This window comes from Pantherophis guttatus, chromosome 1 (assembly GCF_059756535.1).
Source record: "Pantherophis guttatus breed Tessera chromosome 1, ASM5975653v1, whole genome shotgun sequence".
Taxonomy (NCBI): domain Eukaryota; kingdom Metazoa; phylum Chordata; class Lepidosauria; order Squamata; family Colubridae; genus Pantherophis; species Pantherophis guttatus.
This window is the reverse complement of record NC_142063.1, coordinates 77,091,832-77,112,077: the sequence shown is the minus strand read 5'-3', so window position 1 is coordinate 77,112,077 and position 20,246 is coordinate 77,091,832. Positions and strand designations below refer to the sequence as shown.

The window sequence follows — 20,246 nt, the reverse complement described above, 5'->3', positions numbered from 1 at the left end:
GGGTGGGCGTGGCTATGTGCATAGGGACTACTCAGAGGGCTGAAAAAAGTCATTTCTGACTGGGCCTCGCACTTTTGACCGGTCCTCACACTTATGACCATCCTCACATTTATGCCCGTGCAGCTTTCTTAACAACCATGTCACTCATTTCACAACTGCTTCTCTTCACCATGGTGACAAGATAGGGCAAAAACGTAAAATGTGAGGACAGTCATAAGTTCGAGGACTGGTCAAAAGTGTGAGGACCAGTCAGAAATAACTTTTTCAGCCCTCTGAGTAGTCCATATGCATAAAAGGATACAGCAATAGAGAGGGATGAAGGAAGGGAAGGGAACTTAGAGTAGGAGTAAGAGAGGGAGGAAGAGAGGAGGAGAAGGAGAAAGGAAGAGGAAGTAGGGAGGAGAAGAAGAGGGGGAGGAAGAGAAAGTAAGAAGGAAAGAAAAGAGAGAGGTGGTAGGTTTGAGGAGAAAGATTGCTGTACAATAAAAAAGATGAAAGGGAAGAAAGCCAACCCCAAACAAATATAAAGATATTAAGATAAAGAATGAATTGTTAAACTTTAAAGAATAAAAGAGAACAAATATGAATAAATAACAATAATTAGAAACACATATACAAACATACAATGTATTTTCTTTGAACAGAGTATTTGGCCGGTTCACAAATTTAAACAGTGTTTAGTCATTTCAATTAAATTTACAATTTCTATATTTCCTTTTTGCCATATTTATTCCTCATCTATTTTTGTAAAAAACCAATATTACCCTTCATCCTCATCTCTAATCTTAATCAAATTCAATTTTTCCCTTCTATTCTATATTATACCCCTTCCCATTGTCATCTATTTTTATATCCATCCTCACATTGGTTAATTATGTAATATTAGTTGTTTAATATAAATTCAACATTTTAATATAAATCAATTAGTTATATAACTACCTTTTTTGTATATTAATCAATATGAACATGAATATTCCAATTATTTCCATGCAATCCAATTTCTTACAAATCAATTAATTATATTTACCAATAATAATAAACCAAATAATTTCCCCCATATATTCCTCCAAACCACAACTTAACCATTTCTGCTTTCAACACAATATACAATTAATAGTATCTCAATTATTACAATTCCCTAGTTAAATAGAGCTTTTTTTCTTTTGTGTTTTAAAATCCTGAACTCTCCTCTTTTTCCCTAAATTTCCCATTGTTTGCACGTACCTTTTTTGGTGAGGAAAAAGAAAAGAATTCTGCCTGCCTAATTTTCCAACCTTGCAGCAACAGCAAAGCAGTTTCAGTTTCGTTTCTTTGCAAGGAAGCAGAAGAGCCCTGAGCAAAACAGCGGAGACAAATCAGCTGAGAGCCGGGAGGCCAATTAGCCTATGCTGAAGCTCCGTGGGCCAATAAAATTACAAAAAAAACCACCGAACCCTTTGTTAAATTGCTGGCTCCCCCCCCCCGCCCCCAGAATCCCACCACTGTGTAGGCCCCTCTTGATCTTGAGGCCCTAGGCTGAAGCCTAGTTAGCCTATAGGAAAATCCGGCCCTGTGTATAAGACTGGTAAAGAGCAATGCTAGAGAGGCAGGGGTGAGGTATATGTAAATATAGATGCAGATATTACCTTAATTTCTATTCACCCAGTAATATTTAATCATGCAATGATTGATCTTTTCAAAGCCACCTTTTTTAGCTCTTTTTAGCTTTTTAGCTTTTTAAGTGTAAATTGGGTTTTAATTGGATTGTTTTAAATTGTGGGCCAAAGCTGTATAATTCTTTTAATTGATTTTAAATTTTGTATTGGTATGTTTTTTATCCTTGGCTGTGCACCGCCCTGAGTCCAATAGGAGAAAGGCAGTATATAAATTGAATAAATAATAATAATAATAATAAATTTAGGAAGGAATCAAGAATCTGAAGAAGTAATTTTTGGAATTCCAACATAAATTGACTTTTGATCATCTGGCCTACCAGTTTACCTACTTGCCTATCTATTTCTCTGTTCCATGTCATCAGTGTGCAAACAACTTGCAGGAAATATATCCCTGAGGATATATTATAATCTAAAATTCAACATAGGGGAAGCTGAAATAAATGGAGACCAGATAAACAAGAAATTAACTAATAGGGACTTAGTAGTGAAAAACCTTAACATTACTATAAAGTATGTATGGGTGTCAAACTCACCATGTCACATTGCCATGATTTTTTGCAACGTATTCCCCATTCGAAAAGCTGGGGTGGGCGTGGCCTGCGCGTGACGCATCCAGTCCATGGGTCTCCAGTTTCACACCCTTGCTATAAAGTACATGTATACATGTCAAGATAAGAAGTATTTACATCATATTAATGTCTTGTTTCACATTCATAATGTTCAACATTTAAACTTAATTCCATCAGCTGGTTGCCCAATAAGTATTTTTTACCCAAGTGAATTTAGAAGCATATGTCTACAATACTGATTCTGAATAAGGGTAAATCTACAAAGTTGAATGTTCCATTTCACCCTGCTGCATAGCAGTATGAACTATTAAAAATATTTTTAAAATCTAGCTAACATTTAGTTTTTTCCTGGAATCTGCAAAAACAAAATGCAATTTTGAAAAGAAAATATATTGTTGAAAATAGTGTACTAGTGCAATAAAAAGGTAAAGATACTCCTGGAAAATAACTGGACACATACATTAAATAATTACATTTAATTTTCTTACCAACAGTCTTATCAACAGTATGGGAGTAGTTTTCCATTGTCTTCATCTAGAATATTTCCATTTCCAAATTCTTGAACCATTATTAGTAATATTTAAATTTGGGGAAAGTTGTCGGGAAAACCTGCAAAGATTGCAAAAAAAAAAAAACCTTTTATCAAACTGCAATTGTGGTCAGTAACTCAGACAATAAACTGGATAGGATTTTTACTGATTCACACATCCATAATTGTGAATTCCTTCCTAAATGTAAGTTTTCATGAACCAACAGCATGTGTTAGTCACTTTCTATGAATCAAACATAGTCTCCAAGATAAGGTACAATCCATCTGGCAAGAATGATTCAGCTTCTTTTAGCAATTCTGATCCACCGAGAAGTTAAGCCACAGTCATTTGTCTGCAGGCTGATTTGCATTCTGAATATAACATAGACTTGATTCATCAATATGTATTTAAAATAAAGTTCTCACATAACCCCAGAAGACAATGTGCTATACTAATAGTGTGGGAACATTATGAGATGTCTCTCAGGCAAAACGTTATACAGTATTAGATATCCTAGAGTGGTCTTGCCAATCTCCAGATATGTTGGACTACATATGTATGTCACCCAAGATAGATCTGTGTAGAGATTATGAGAAATCTATATATTAGATTGGGCAATGTAGCCTGAGAACAAATGTTTAGGAGTAAAGAGTCAATCCTTTCATAGAATAATAATTAGGAAGATGGTTCAAATATGGAGAAATTTAATGTGAGTAGACAATCCAACTTAATCTATAACATATGCATATACCGAGCAAACTATTGGTCTCTCTGTCACACTATTGCCTATTCAGTCTGGCAGTTACTTTCCAGTTAGTAAACTTAGTACCGCTATTAGAAAGAATTTTTAAAATGAAGATGCCAGGAACTTTTATTTTTGCATATAGTATAAAAGCATAAATGTAAAATAAAAACATATGCTCAGCTCGACCATAAGCATACAAGAAGAGTCATGTGAGTTCAGACTTAAAATTGCTTAACCAGAGGCTAATGGTCACCAGGACAAGAATGCAACAGCAAAAATGCTATGGAGAGGCATACCGCTTATATTACAGGAAATAATACTGTATGTAGTTTAACAGATACAAGCTGCAGCTAGCTATCAAAATTTCATTTAAATATAAGGAAAATTTTCCTGACAGTAAGCTCTGTACAACAGAAGTCTACCTAAGGAAATTGTGGGTGGTCCATATCTCAAAGTATTTAAGAAGAGACTAGACAAACAACTTCATGGATTAATTGATTCTCCTGAGCCCTGCAGAGGGCTGGCCTAGATGATCCTTATAATCCCATCCAACTCTACAGTTCTATAATTCTGTTAGTCCATCTAGGTCACTTTGTACTGATTGAATGCAAGTCTCCAAGATCTTTATATGTATTTTTCTTAAAGGCTAAATTAACACTGGGATCGAAACCAAGAAATTTATGCACACAATTTATATAATAGACTGTCTGCCAATTGTGACAATTTATGGGTGATCAATAAGAAAGTGTTGCTTCATGGATAGACTTGATCCTGTCATTAGACAAAGTCAGGCACTTGCTTCAGACAGGAGAAGCCGAAGTCTGAGCCATAGGCATATTGCAATCTGCTATATATCTCCAAATTGCCATTGTTATTCTCAGATATGGTAGAGCATGCTGGACTATCACCAATCTGAAATAATAGTCAACCATCATTTGGATTGGCTTCTATGTGCGGAATTGGGAAGGACAGAGTTTTTTGCTTTGCCTCAAGTGACACATCCTGAGCCAGCCCTGACCATAGTTGTTGAGTATTTAATGACCATTCAAACGGACCAATTAGAATTAAGTAAAAGAAGCGGGAGATTTAGAAGAACGTCAATGGCTGAAGCCGCGGACAGCTCCCTTTAAAAGGGGCTGCCGTGGCTAGGCAAACCATTGCTGTACTGGAGCTAATAAAGAGCTGTTACTGAAGTCACTGTCTGTGTCCTTTCTGTGCCCACTATATTGCACTGGCAACGAAGGTGGGATCTCAGGAGGATAATCGGACACTAAGTCACTAAAGCTCCTCAAAGCAATCACTGGCCATCAGAAGCAATGGCCAGAAGATGTCTTCGATCATGCCACCCGCACCGTTCAACCCGCTGGAGAAGACTGGGAATCGTACATGGAGAGATTCCACATGTTCCTCGAAGCGAACGACTTGCTGAGCTTATCGGAACAGAGGAAGAGGGCACTCTTCCTCACCCACTGTGGAGCCGCCGTTTTTAAGGTGGCAAAAGTGCTAGCATCACCGGCAGAGCTGAGAACAATGACCTGGCCGACCCTGCAGAACATCCTGAGAGCCCACTATGCACCACAAGCTTCATCCCTGGTAAGAAGACACAAATTCTACCGGAGGGACCAGAAAGAGGGGGAATCGATAAGCAAGTTCGTGGCAACATTGCATGAGATAGCCACCGCTTGCGAATTCCTAAATATGGACAAAGCTATGAGGCACCGTCTCGTATTGGGCCTGAGGGACCTCACATTATAAAGCCGTTTACTTCCAAGGCCCAAAATAACATTTCAAGAGGCTTTGGAAGAAGCAATGGCGACTGAGGCGTCCCAAAAATCTGCAGCTGCCATGAAAAAAATGAACAAGGGGCCGCAAGGGAAGGAAGAAGCCACCATCCACTACGAGGAGGTAGAGACCGAATTGGAGAAAGACGAGGGAGATGAAGTCCATCACCTCCGCTCAGACCGAAAAGAGAAGAACCAAGGAAAAGGAAAGAAGGAACTGCGGTGTGCAGGCTGCGAAGGGAATCACCCAAGATCGGAGTATAGGTTCCAAGACGCAATCTGCCAGAGGTACGATTGTAAAGGGCACATAGCAAGAGCCTGCAGGGCATGCCAGCCAGCCTCACGCAGGACCAGACAAACCAGCCCTCAACCACGAGCCAGACAATTCCAAACAGGAGCCCAAAAACAGCCGTTTGGAAGAGGCCGCAGGAGCGAGGACTACGGATCGGAGAGAGGGGAGACCCATCAGACAATAATAGTCGGACACGCGAGCACGGGAAAGTCCAAGAAGATGGCGGCGACCGTTTACATCGAGGGGAGACCCTGCAAAATGGAAGTCGACTCAGGGTCATGCCTCTCCGTGGTATCCTGGGCAACCATAAAGCAATTAATTCCTAGCCTCACGACCGGCACACTCAAACATCAAAGAATCACGCTGAAAGATTACCAAGGCAACTGGATTCCAGTGCTGGGCATTGGACAGTTCAACGTGAGATTCAAAGACTTCCGAGGGAAACTGCCTCTCACCATAGTGGACCGGGACAGACCCAGCCTATTAGGTCTGGAGTGGTTCGAGCCTTTGGGACTAGCAGTAACTGGAGTCGATTGGATTGAAGACGACGGCTGGGAAGAGGAGCTGATGAGAGAGTTCGCGGATGTCTTTGATGGCCAATTAGGCAAGTACACGGGGTCCCCAATATCATTCAACTTAGATCCCCAGGTAGTCCCTGTCAGAATTAAACCCAGGAGGGTTCCTTTTGCTCTACAGCCCAAGATAGACGAGCAACTGGACAAACTCATTGCCCAAGGGGTACTGGAGCCAACGGACCATGCTAAGTGGGAAACACCCATTGTCACCCCCACAAAGCCAGATGGGTCAGTGCGCCTCTGCGGAGACTATAAGAGCACCCTAAATAGGGCATTGCAGCAGAGCGCCTACCCAGTACCCGTGGTACAGCATCTTTTACACTCCCTGGGGCAAGAGAAAATATTTGCGAAGCTGGATTTGGCCCAGGCATACCGACAATTACCCGTAGACGATGCCACAGCAGAAGCACAGACAATAGTCACACACCGGGGGGCGTTCAAGTGCAAGCGTCTGCAGTTTGGAGTAAGCGTAGCTCCAGGACTTTTTCAAAGTCTCATGGAACATTTGCTTCAGGGAATTGAAGGAGTCGTCCCCTATTTTGACGACGTATTAATCTCAGCCAAAGATTGGGAGCAGTTACAGCAACGGTTAAGGGCAGTGCTGACCCGGTTCCAGGAAGTGGGGCTGAAGGTGAAAAGGGACAAGTGTCAGCTAGCCAAAACAAAAGTTGAATTCCTGGGGTACTTAATCGATGGGGCAGGAATACGACCCACCCTAGGAAAATTAAAAGCCATCAGAAAGCTCCAACCCCAACAAACAAAACAGAATTGCAGGCGTTTCTGGGGTTATTGAACTTCTACAATATTTTCCTGCCGCAGAAAGCCACGGTTGCTGAGCCCCTGCACCGGCTACTGGATAAGAGGATGGAGTGGACATGGGGGAAGACGGAAAAGAACGCATTTGAACAAATAAAGCGACTTTTAACTTCGGGCAGAGTATTAGTACAGTACAGCGGGTACTTTGCCTGGGTATCAACTTGCACACTGTGCCAGGAATCCCGGCCAGCACCACACGCCGCGCCCACACATGACTGGGAGAACCCCGGGACACCGTGGTCCCGGATACACATAGATTTTGCCAGGCCATGCCAGGGGAACATGTTCCTGATCATAGTTGATGCCTATTCGAAATGGTTAGAGGTACAATTAATGACATCAACAACATCGGAGGCGGTCATCAGGGTTTTGCGGAGACTGTTTGCAACACACGGACTACCCGACCTGATAGTTTCGGACAACGGACCCCAGTTCACGGCTAACCAGTTTGAAATGTTTTTAGCCAGCCAGGGCACCCGACATGTGTTATCTGCGCCAGGGAAACCGTCCACGAATGGATTGGTTGAAAGGATGGTGAGAACAATGAAGGAAGCCTTAGCCAGACTGGGACCAGGGGACATACAAGCAAGGATAGATAAGCTACTGAGCATACAACACATTATACCAGGTGCCACCACACACAGAAGCCCCGCAGAACTGCTAATGGGAAGAAAGCTACAATCCCATCTAGATAGACTGCACCCCCATTACAGCACAGAGAACCAGTCGATTCGACCAACAAAACTAGACAGTTCCTGGTAGGGGATAAGGTATACGCTAAAAATTTCAGTGGAAACCCCTTATGGATCCCAGCAAAGATAATCCAGATCACAGGGCCCCTATCCTACAGGTTAGAAACAGAGGACGGTCAAAATTGGAAGAGACATATAGATCAGCTCAGGGCCCGACTAGTCAGGAAAGACCACGAAACACAAGAAGAAACCCAAGGGAGGAGAACAGAAAATCACACAGAAACAGACCAGGCCCTACATCAAACACCGCCAAGTGAACAACGAGAACGACTCTCAAACCCATCAGAGGACAGCGAACACTTATCTGAAGTCCAGGAGGGAGTCACCAATGACTGTGACAGTCCACCGTTCCAGCTGAATAAATCCACGCCGGCAGCGGCAGCAGAGTTCGAGAGAGTTCCGGAGGCACCTTCAGGAGAGACATAGAACTCGACCTCTCACTCCAAGAGTGCAGGAACAACTGAACTGCGCAGATCCAGTTGCGCCCCTAGAAGGCCTGCCTACTTACGTGACTACGTGGCTTGAAGACTCCAGGATTGGTCGGTGCTGATCTAGAGAGGAGGGGTGTTGAGTATTGAATGACCATTCAAACAGACCAATTAGAATTAAGTAAAAGAAGCAGGAGATTTAGAAGAACGTCAATGGCTGAAGCCACGGACAGCTCCCTTTAAAAGGGGCTGCCACGGCTAGGCAAACCATTGCTGTACTGGAGCTAATAAAGAGCTGTTACTGAAGTCACTGTCTGTGTCCTTTCTGTGCCCACTATATTGCAATAGTCATAACATTTCAGTCTATATTCTAGTTCTGTGCAGTAACCTGGATTCAAAAGGGAGAAGATAATTTGCAGCATCTGTGAATGTGTATATATATTGCACCTGATGACATCTCCTTAAATCACAATCTTCTCCTGGCAGCTTCTTGAAAAGAGCCTTCCTTTGAGACAGCTTCCACAAGCAACTGTCCTGTGTCTTAATTTAGAAGAGCACCCCCTTTCCCCAAATTAAATTGGAACTTTAATGCTAGGAAAGAATTCATGCCATTTCCTGGTCTAAAACCACAATCTGTCAACTGTGCTAATATTCATCAAGCAACTCTTTTGTCCAGCAACATAAATCACAAGAGGAAGGTTCAGCAGTCCTGATTCAAAGGGGACTCCTGTATAATTGTGGGAAACTTCTCATAGTTTCCTGTGTTGCCTGAAATTTGACCATAGGTTGCTATATTTACCGAATATGGAATTATTCTTGTGAGTGCAACTAATATTTCTTTTTTTCATTCTAGATTTCTGCACAGGAGAGTCGCAGAAAGAAGAAAGAATATGTAGAGTGCTTGGAGAAAAAGTAAGCCATTATTTTCTCTGGGTGACCCCAAGAAGTTGATGCTAGGCTTGTGATGTCATTAGTTTCTCTTGAACTTGATTGGGATTTCCAGTATGATAATTATCTAATAGACAAATTAGCCTTTGTTTGGGTTCAGTTACTGCCCAATAGAATTGTCTCTTCTTGCATTATTGCATCTGTAGCAATCATAAGACTGTGAATGAAGACAAATATATGTGTTCCAGGACAATGTTGCAGGATCCAATCTGAGTTGGTCACCAGGACCTGAGATTTGTTCTTCCAAGCTTTCAGACTCATGCTGGAGCCCATCGTTGGGTAACTTCTCAATCTCCAGATGTGTCCTGGAGATTGAGAAATTCCCTGAAGATGGGCTCCAGCATGAGTTTGAAAGAGTGGAAGAACAAACCTCTGGTCCCGGTGATTGACTCAGATTGGATCCTGCAACCATAAGACCTGTTAGTGTTTCTTTCTGTCATTTTCTTTTGCCTTTGTCCTCTAGACATTTTCTTTAATATGTTTTAAAACTATATGACCTATAGCCGCCAGCTGTGTACTAAAAGGGCAGTTTGGCAGTCAGGGACAAAATTATATGTTGTGGTGCCTAATGCTCCATGTAAGCTTTGCCTTAAGAAAAATAAAGGATCAGGGTTTTTTTCTGGTTCGGATGTAAAAAGTAATAGGTTTAAACTTCAGCCAAAAAGATTAAAATTATATATTAGAAACAACTTTCTAAAAACAGATTAGAGCTTTTTGAGCCAAAATAAATGTGTCATGAGAGATCAATCCTTCTGAGTAAAAATAAAAGGAAGACTAATTAGAAAGCCTAATTAGAGAGCCAGTTTGGTGTGGTAGCTAAGGTACTGGACTAGAAACCAGGAGGGCATTAGTTATAGGCCTCCCTAGAAGACTTGGCTGGTTGATTTGGGGTAAGTCACTCTCTCTTAGCCCAACTCACTTCATAGGATTGTTGTGAAGAAAAAAGCAGGCCAGAGCATTAATTGAGTACACAATCTTTACTTGACCAGAAATAAAGGTAGTATAAAAATCTAAAAACAAATAAAGCTCACTGTCAGGTATTCAGGCCGTCTTCAAATAAATTGCGTCTCAAACAAAGTCTTTTTTGAAACAAACTTCCATTTTATTTAGCACGGCAACTTTTACACTGACTCCATGCAGCCAGCACTGAGGTGCTGACCCAAAATCCCTCCTCTTCCTTCCCCCACTCCTCTGCATTCATTGGCCATCTTCCCAATCATTCACCCCTAATCTACTGCTCCAACTCAAAGAATTTCCCCCCTCCCATCCATCTCCTAGGGGACATTATCTCCAGCTAAAATAAGTAGGTGAAAGGCAACCGTCCCGTTGCAGACACTTGCGTTCTCCTTCTCATGTCAGCACTAGGATAAATGCATCTTGATGTGCTGACACTCACATGGTATTAAAAAAAATGATGAAGTGTTTCTTGGGACTGGTCTGCTATTTCTTTAATGTCATTTTTTTCCCACTGAAATTCCTCCCCTCCAAGCTGTTAACACTTTCCCTGTTTCAAAGAATTCCATGAACAAAAAGAGCCCTGGTAGCGCAGCAGACTAAAGCACTGTTATTAACATCAGCTGCCTGCAATTAATGCAAGTTCAAATCTCACCAGGCTCAAGGTTGACTCAGCCTTCCATCCTTTCTAAGGTAGGTAAAATGAGGACCCAGATTGTGGGGCAATAAGCTGACTTTGTATAAAATATACAAAAGTATGAAGGCTATTGCTTAACGCATTGTAAGCTGCCCTGAGTCTTCGGAGAAGGGCGGCATATAAATCAAATTAAATAAATAAATAATTTTAAAAAACACAAAACCTATAGGACAGGGGTCTCAAACTGGCGGCCCGCAGGCCAGATGTGTCACACACAAGCCACCCCGATCCCAACTCTGCGAATGGGAAAAATGTCGCAAAACATCATGTGACAGCAACGTGACACGATGAGTTTGACACCCGTGCTATAGGAGATCTTGATCATAGGTCCCATGTCACATTTACCTGGATCGTTTAAAAGCAGATAAAGACTTCAGATTAAGGAACGTTAAGATTCTACTAAATAAATGTTGCTAGGATTTAGTTTGCCTGAAATATACAAATTTATTTGAATGAAGGGCTGCAATCAGTCTTGTGCATTCAGAAAGGGGATTGCATCAAAAGACATTGGGTTGACTTAGAACTAATGTCTGTGGCCAGATCTTCTTTCATCTCCATATTATTCCCTATTAATTAATTTCTTTGTATCCATTTTCGTCTCCAAATCAAGCTTGTAATACAATGTTCTTCAGGACATTTCTCTCTTTATTGATTTCCAAAATATTTTTAGTAAACTGCTCAACAGTAGTAACAGTGAGAGACATCTAGGTGTCCTAGTGGACCACTACTTAAGTATGAGCCAGCAGTGTGCTGCAGCCGACAAAAAAGGCAATGCATTCCTAGGCTGCATCAACAGAGGGATAGCATCAAGACAACAAGAAGTAATAGTACCACTTTATATCACACTGGTGAGACCATACTTGGAATACTGTATCCAGTTCTGTTCACCATGATACAAAAAAAGATGTTGAGGCCCTGGAAAGTATTTAGAGAAGAGCAACAAAGATGATAAAGAGTCTAGAGGCCAAATCTTATGATGAATGGTTGAGGGAACTAGATATGTCTAGCCTATCAAAAAGAAGGATCAGTGGAACATGATAACTATCTCCCAGTACTTGAGGGACTGTTACAAAAAAGAAGGGATTGACTTGTTCTCTAAGGCATCAGAAAACAGTAATGGGTGAAAGCTTGATAAAGAGGCATCCAACCGAAAGGTAAGGAGAAATTTTCTGTCAGTGAGAACAATTAAGTAATGAAATACCTTGCTTCCTGGATTGTTGGTTCTCCATCACTGGAGGTTTTCAAAAATAGACTGGGCAACCATTTGATTGGGATAATATTAGGCTCCTGCCTTTAGCAAGGGATTGGACTAGAAGATTTCTGAGGTCTCTTCTAGCCTTATAATTCTATAATTCTTAATTTAATAAGCAATAAGAAGTGTAGGTTAAAATATGAAAATATTACTCCAACTTATTAGAAAATATTCACTCTTATTATAATTCCCAGTCTGAGAGATCTCAAGCTCAAAACCTTTCTGAATCTCCTCATAAATGTTATTTTATTTAAAATAAATAAATTTAAATAATCATATTTTCACACAAGCATAATTATTCATTAGTACATCTCCATTTTCTTTTTACTTCCATTGAAGATTGGAAACTACTCTGCCACCAAATGTTATCAAGTATCACACATTTCAGAGGCTGTATCAAAGCATAATTATGATTTATGCAACTCATCAGCCATGCAATAATCAGAACTTATTTATGGTTAGTCAAATAAACATCTTGAGATTATTTCTAGTCTTTCCGTCCTTTACCTCTTTGCTGATGATACGTGTTTGCTTTGTTGTTATATACAATGTCCCCCAGTTTTGTAAACTAATACATTTAACAAACTTATTTATTAAAGGCATCTAATAAATAATAGTGCAATGTGATGTGTGTTTCACAACACAGTTTAAAGCAGTAATTTCACTGTGTAACATTATGCAAATGAATCCATAGGAGAATGGAAAATAAAGTGCTCTCCCTAGTCCCTTCAAAAATCCTTAGTTTCCCAAGCAGCACAAATAGCTGAGTAAAGAGGGAAAAGGAGCCAAGATGTTTACAGCTCACATCCATGGAATCATAGTGCTGGAAAAGACCTTGAACATCATGTCATCCAACTCCTTGCTCAATGCAAGGTCAGCAGTGCAAGATGCTATTGCTGCATCCCCAACAGATGGCTATTCGGACTCCATCTGATTCCTTCCAGCAAAGAAGAGTCCACCACCTCCCAGGCCAGCCATCTCTGCTGCCAAACAGCTCTTTCAGTATATTTCTTTTAATGCTTAACTGAAATTTGCCTCCTTGGAATTTCTATTCACTGGTTCCAGGCCTGGAGAAAGAAATAATCTCTTCCATCTTTTGCATGACAGACATTCAGATATTTGAGGTCTGCGATTATATTTTCTTTTCTTTTCCAGGCTAAACCTATGCAAATCTACTAGCTGTAGCTCATAGAGTTTGGTTTTTAGCCTATTCACCATCATAACTAATTTTCTCTTAATTCATTCTAAGGTCCATTTTAAAACTGGGTAGTCACAACTGGACACAGTCTTCCAAATGTAGCCTGATTAACACACAGCAACCCATAAGTGTTTTGTGACCTAAAAGTTAATGCAGTCTATAGCCATTACTTTATTGTTTTAAGTTTAATCTGTTACCTTTTCTTCATTTAATAACATGGAACAAAGAAAGGAGGAAAAATACACCAATAACAAAAAAGGCACATCTCCATTTTTATACTCAAGTCTGTTTCTACCTAGGTGAAAGTTTCTGCTGAATTTCTTTTTTTCTGTTCCTATGAATGAAATTTATTTTTGAGAGATATTTGAGTCTTTGAATTGATTTTATTCTACTATTGGGTACTTCTCTTGGTGAAAGGCATAGGAGTGTTGTTTACTCCTTGGATTGCTTTGGACTAATCATTATTGCCTATTTTCTGATGTATAATGAAGATAAATGTAATAAACATTGTAAGTAATTTTGAAGGACTCAAAAATGCAGTGCAGTCAATAATAGCCATTTTGTTTTTCTTGCTACATATTGTGTACAGTGGGAATCACATAAAAATCCCAAGGAGTCCATGGTGACTTTGTGCAATTACATGTGTCTTTGGCTGTTTTATTTATTGTCATCTTTAATACAATTTTTAACCACCCTGAATGTTTTCTAATTGTAAGGCAACATATCAGTCCTCAGAACAAGCACAGGATTTATGACTAGGGCTTACTCATCCCTGATTTCAGTATAAAAAGTCAGAGTGCTAAACTGCTTCAAATCATTTATCAGGTAGAGCTTGTTTCCTGGCAGGGAGCAAGCACAGAAATGCTTAAGATCAAAATGGATGTCATATTATCCACACAGTTGAAATTAATCTGCACAAATTCTTTATAGAAATGTTAGCAGACCCAAGGAGTCCCAAGGAAGCCTGAACAGCTTTGGGATTATGAGGGGAGGGTAGAACGGAAGTGTAGGTTTTTCTCTGTTTGCCAAACTCCCAACAAAATGGCCTCTCCAAAATTGCTGTTTTAGTTTCAAATACTGCAAATGGTGGGTGTTGTCTTGCTGAGAAGTAAGCCACAAGGCCTCCCATGAGCTGGCCATGGGCAAGGCCTGGAAGAAAATCCTTCATGTTTTCTAAGAGGAATTCATATCGGTGGTTGTGCTGCGTAATTTCTTCAGAGGCCAAAATGGGCCTGGGCCTAGGCAGACTGATAATTTAGGATTAATTTCATTTAAAATGCCTCTTTAAAAAAAATTGCATGTTTTCTCTTCAGGGTTTTTGAAATGAAATGTAATAATCATTGCAGAGTCTTTTGAGACAGTCTGATGTGTACAACTGTTACCACATGCCTAATAGAGGCTTTCCTTGAATTGTAAATAGAAGCTTCAGAAAGGCCAGTTTTGTCAGAATTGTGGCAGAGAAAAGAACAGGTTAAAATCCTCCATCCTCTCCATGCACACCCACCACAATCCCCAGCCTGCTCAGGCTTTCCCAAAGTTTCTATTTACAGGACAAAATGTGTGCGCTTTAATTGTTTTCACACAAATAACATTCCATTTGGTTTGAGAACTTAGGAACTAGAATCTGGAGCAGAGTGGGTGTACATCATATTCATGATTTTGTTTTATTTCTCCAGAGTTGAAACGTATACATCTGAGAATAATGAACTGTGGAAAAAGGTGGAGACGTTAGAAAATGCAAACAGGTGAGGAGAACCCAAATGTTCCTATCTTTACCAAAAGGTCCTGTTGAGAAAAAGAGTTGGGAGAAAGCAGAAAAAAGATCACTTAGCTCTACCCCTTCCTTCGTGATATAAATAATATAGATTATCTTTAATTCACAGCAGTAATGCATATGTGCCAGATTTTCTGAAAGTAATTGTTACAGCAGAATCTGTATATAGGTAGTCCGCAAGTTACAACCACAATTGAGCCCAAAATTTATGTTGCTAAGTGAAATATTTGTTAAGTAAGTTTGTCCCATTTTATGACTTTTCTTGCCACAGTTATTTATTTATTTATTTGTTTGTTTGTTTGTTTGTTTGTTTGTTTGTTTGTTCAATTTATATGCCGCCCTCCTCCGAAGACTCAGGGCGGCTTACAATGCACTTATAGCAATAGACTTCATTCTTTTTGTATATACCTGCTTATTAGGGCTTTTGGCCCCCTATAAGCGGTGTTTCTACAAAGTCAGCTTATTGCCCCCACAATCCGGGTCCTCAATTTACCTACCTCGGAAGGATGGAAGGCTGAGTCAACCTTGAGCCTGGTGAGATTTGAACTCGCACTAATTGCAGGCAGCTGGCAGCTAAGTGCTACATAACAGCACTTAGTCCGCTGCACCACCAAGGCTCTTGTTAAGTGATTCATTGCAGTTGTTAAGTTAGTAACACGGTTCTTAAGTGAATCTGGCTTCCCCATTGACTTTGTTTGCCAGATGATTGCAAAAGGTGATCACATGACCCCAGGACATTGCCACTGTCATAAATATGAGTCAGTTGCCAAGCATCTGACTTTTTGATCACATGACCATGGGGATGCTGCAACAGTTATAAGTGTGAAAAATGGTCATAAGTCACTTTTTTCAGTGCCGTTGTAACTTTGAACAGTCATTAAATGAACTGTTGGAAGTCAAGGACTACCTGTATTGTTTTTACATACTTTTCTTAAATATTCACACATGTATATGTAATTTTTCCTTATACATGCATGTTGATATGCAGTTTTACCAAGTATATCCATATTTCTATATAACTTCTCCTATATTTCCATTTGTATATGCCACATAGTTTGCAGGCCCAAAAAGACTTCAAGTTGAATACTACAGGATTCACTATCCACTCCTGCTACAAGAGATTCCATTTAATGCATTCTTTGATTTGTCTAGCAAATAAACCTGCAATTTATTTCTTTTACATATCTACCCGTACTTTTTGATAGATGTTAGATTATCCTACAAGAACAGATTTTGGTTTTCTTCTGTTCTAGTTTTTTCCCAGCAATGAATCAGCTGCATTTGGTTAGTAAGTTTTAGGAATTTTTGTGTTGAGACAGCCAGGACTGAACTTTTGTGGTTTATTTGCTTTTTGAATAATTGAAGCAGGGAGAGAGAAAAATAGGCACATTTCCTGGGTGTATTCCAACTCTAGTACTGTACTGAAATTCTGCTACAAATATGTTTCCAGACCAATTCTTAAGCTGACCGTTTCCTCTAAGGGCAATTATATCCTGCAGCCGAAGCTGCTTCTCAAATATGCTGCCTGCAGCCTTTTCTCAGGGCAACTACAGAAATTCCAGTCTGAACTGGAATTGGAATTATGGCAAGACCTAATTTGTTGCTCTTACCATCCTTATAGGGAAGGCAAATCTGATATCTGGCTGGTGGGTTCCTGTGATGGAACGGTCTACCAATACCTGCATTTTCCTTTTAGGGATTACTCCTTCCTCACACGTTACTGTGCCTTTTCTTTGCTTTCCCAGATGATTGCACCCATGGATGCCTTCATCTCTCTTCCCATATTATCTCCCTTGATACTAAAGCAGACTCTTTTTTAAAACAACATCATCAGCAATAATCCTTTGTGGTGCCATCATAACTCTGGTGCTATATAAACCAAAGGAAGGGGCAACAGACAGTGGTGGGTTTCAAATTTTTTTACTACCGGTTCTGTGGGCATGGCTTGGTGAGTGTGGCATGGCTTGGTGGGCATGGTTTGGTGGGCATGGCAGGGGAAGGATACTTAAAATCTCCATTCCCACCCCACTCCAGGGGAAGGATACTGCAAAATCCCCATTTCCTCCTGATCAGCTGGGATTTGGGAGGCAGAGAATAGATGGGGGCGAGGCCAGTCAGAGGTGGTATTTTCCGGTTCTCAGAACTACTCAAAATTTCCGCTACCGGTTCTCCAGAACAGGTCAGAACCTGCTGAAACCCACCTCTGGCAACAGGTTGTTCTTTCATTCCCCTGCTTCTCCGTAAGTCCATGGAAGGCTAGAACTGGTAGTCCCCAGTTTCATAGAAACAAAGAAGCCCTGTTCCTATGCTGCCATTTAAAAAACTTTTTTTAAAAAAAAGTATAGGAGAGAGAAGTGAAGCAAAGCTTTACTGTACTGAGGGCAGTGGGCAGGGATCAGGAAAGTAAGGGGAATATGCTTCACCCAGTCTGGGCAGAGACTAAAAGAGTGCTCACTGGGGGATGTAGGGTAATGGGGAGGATAGCTCATTGACTTAATAGGTTATCAGTGAAGCAACCGCAATATTATCAAAATTCAACCACTGCCAACCAGTAGAGATCAGAGCAGACTGATGGCTGCTCAGGCAGCAACCAGCCAGTGGGGCAGAGGAGGCATCTTAGGCACTGCCACTAACCTGAGCTGGGGCTCCTTCTGGAATAGAAAGAAGAGAGGGAGACCATCCCTTCTGAACAGCTCAAGATGTCTCAGGTCAGAATATAGCAGTTTTGAACTGAAGCTGGGAAACATGGGTGGGAGGTGCATTTATGTTTGGGCTGAGAGTGGGCGGTGGAGGCCATCAACCATTTCTGTGCTCAGCAAGTGGTGAGTGACCCTTATTGGTGATGGGCAAAGTAGAAAGTGCATCTTTAGGCACTTGTCCCCTATCAGGCTGACTCAACCCCTTTTTCTACATATACTGAAGGACAAATTGGCTCCTTCCTCAAGTCTACGTTCACAAAATAATTAGGAGTTCAACCATATTTCAGTGCTGAGGCAGGAGACTATCTTCTGTTGCACCAAAGCCACATTACTGCATTGCACCCAAAGGCAGAACTGTTCTGTTCTCTATAAACTGTCCAGCTGCCTTTAGTATACGGAGGATGTTCTTCTGCCAGTAGTATTTAAATATAGTTTGGTGGCCAGACACTGCATGGAGCACGTGCACACAACACCTGCAACCTTATGCAGCGTCCTCACTCTTCTGCATGGTAGGTCAACTCATTTGGCTGCTAGTTGATTTGGAATGTATCAAGGATTAGATTCACTGGCGGGAATGTATGCCAATGTCAAATAGGTATAACCGAAAATTATGGAAAGGCATTTATAGCCAAGGAAGCAGAATAGATAAGGAGAACAAAATTTGAAGGACACGGGAAAAAAATGTCAGGAAGGCAATATGTCCTGATTCCCTTGCTAAAGCTCATTTCTTGGAAGAGCCCAGCACAGTTATTAGGTGGTTTTAGTTTCCAGACATAACTGTCATATTAGGGGAGGGTGGAGGTTTACTTAAAGGGAAGTGTTTCTTTTCTTAGTTTAAAATATGGTAAGGCAGCCCTGTTGCATCTGGCTTCTCCTTCATTATTCATTTTACTGATTAGGGTCTGAATTTCTGCTTTAATAGTAGTTTGGAAAGGTTGTGCGTTGAGAAAGTTGACAGCTAGTTGAGCCCTGAGTTCACTGGAGACAGAGAAATCCCTGTAGATTTAGAGGTCTGTGAGGAAGTGCTGTTCTTTCCTAGACCTTGTGAGCTGGCTGTTGGTTGAGAACTTGTTTTCTGGTTATACTACATAGCATGGACAGCCAAGAAAAGGGCATAGTCCCATTTGGGAAATCATATTGCTGAGAGGTTCTTTGGGAAGATGTATATTAGCAAAAGATAAGCCACTGTAGATGACAGCATCTAGTCAAGCTTGGCAAGTTTGAAAGAGCTAAGTGGGATCAGAACTGATTAGTACTTGGACTATAGACTAGATTGGAAGTTGAAAACCATTTCAGAAAAGGGTAATGGCAAAGAACTTGTGTTGCCACAAAAATAACATTGATGGGACCATCTAGTTGCCAGGAGTTGGATCTTAATCAAGAGAGACCCCTTATAAATTAATCATCTTTCCTAAACCAAGGGGGTGTGTCTCTCACTGGTCACTATTTTTGCATCTTACAGATCATAATGACTGGAAATGAGAAATCTATGTACAGTACTTATCTTCCCTAGAATTGGTCTTTGCTTGCACAGGCACAGTGTTCTACATAACAACATCTCAAACCAAGGAATTTGCTTGGACTAAAAGACATGCAGGGAACTCGATATCTACTCCATGTAAAAATGGGGGGATACAGCAAGATCCCTCAGAATTGGCTTAACTGCCAATGAAAGGTGAAAATTAAACAAAGTAATATCTTATAAAATACAGAAAAACATATACACAATCTCCTACTGACAATACGTGACTGTGATATAGTTTCATTTGGGAGTATAATACAATTTGGGAGTCCTCCTTGATTCACAACTCCTGCTTCAGAGGGGATATTTGCAGATTTCTATCTTTTGCATCAATTATACCGCTTTCTGGATTGTAAGCTCTGCTCTCTCACTCAAATTATAGACATCCCCAGTTTGATATTGTAATGTACCCTATGTCAGGGATGTGTGTGATGGCTCAGCTGTTAAAGATGCTGAGCTTGTTAGCTGGAAAGCTGACAACCCAGGTTCGAGACCTAGGCGCTGCACAATGGGGTGAGTTTCTGTTACTTGCCCCAACTCCTGCCCACCTAGCAGTTCGAAAGCATGCAAATGTGAGTAGATATATGGGTACCACTTTGGTGTGAAGGTAACAGCGTTCCATGTGCCACGGCATACAGTCATACTGGCCACGTGACCACAGAAAATGTCTTCAGACAACACTGGCTTCCTTGGCTAAGAAATGGAGATGACCAACTCCAATGGAGTTGGACTGGACAGGGGAAACCTTTATCTTTACTTTTGCTACATGATGATGGAGACCACCCAGAATCTACAGTTGGTCAAGAATGCAATGACACCTTGTGATCTTCAATTGGGTTCCTGAAGGCTTCTGTTGCAATTTAGGGTGCTGGATAGTCCATATAAAATCCTACATGGCATAGGAGTAGGTTATTTGCAGGATCACATTTACCCAAAGCTATCTACCCACCTCACACTTCAATTGCCCTCTGGAACAATCTCTTACACACACATTCCTCTCTAACATACACTTGGTTTCAATCCTGCAGGCCTTTAGAAAAGCTGTGAAATCTTGGCTTC

The 20,246-nt window shown here is 40.8% G+C and overlaps 1 protein-coding gene and 1 long non-coding RNA gene across 2 annotated transcripts in view; one reads left to right on the top strand and one right to left on the bottom strand.

Moving 5' to 3' along the window:
* The window catches only part of CREB3L1 (cAMP responsive element binding protein 3 like 1), a 105,453-nt gene that overhangs the window by 73,706 nt on the left and 11,501 nt on the right, over positions 1-20,246 (top strand). Inside the window, exons 7-8 of the mRNA XM_034417445.3 lie at positions 8,997-9,055; positions 14,869-14,937. Coding sequence (XP_034273336.1) covers positions 8,997-9,055; positions 14,869-14,937 — 128 coding nt within the window. The remainder of the gene's footprint in view (positions 1-8,996; positions 9,056-14,868; positions 14,938-20,246) is intronic.
* The window catches only part of LOC117665512 (uncharacterized), a 29,534-nt gene that overhangs the window by 3,403 nt on the left and 5,885 nt on the right, over positions 1-20,246 (bottom strand). Inside the window, exons 2-3 of the long non-coding RNA XR_004591381.2 lie at positions 2,713-2,833; positions 2,189-2,299 (exon numbers count right to left, since the gene is read on the bottom strand). This is a non-coding gene — a long non-coding RNA (uncharacterized LOC117665512). The remainder of the gene's footprint in view (positions 1-2,188; positions 2,300-2,712; positions 2,834-20,246) is intronic.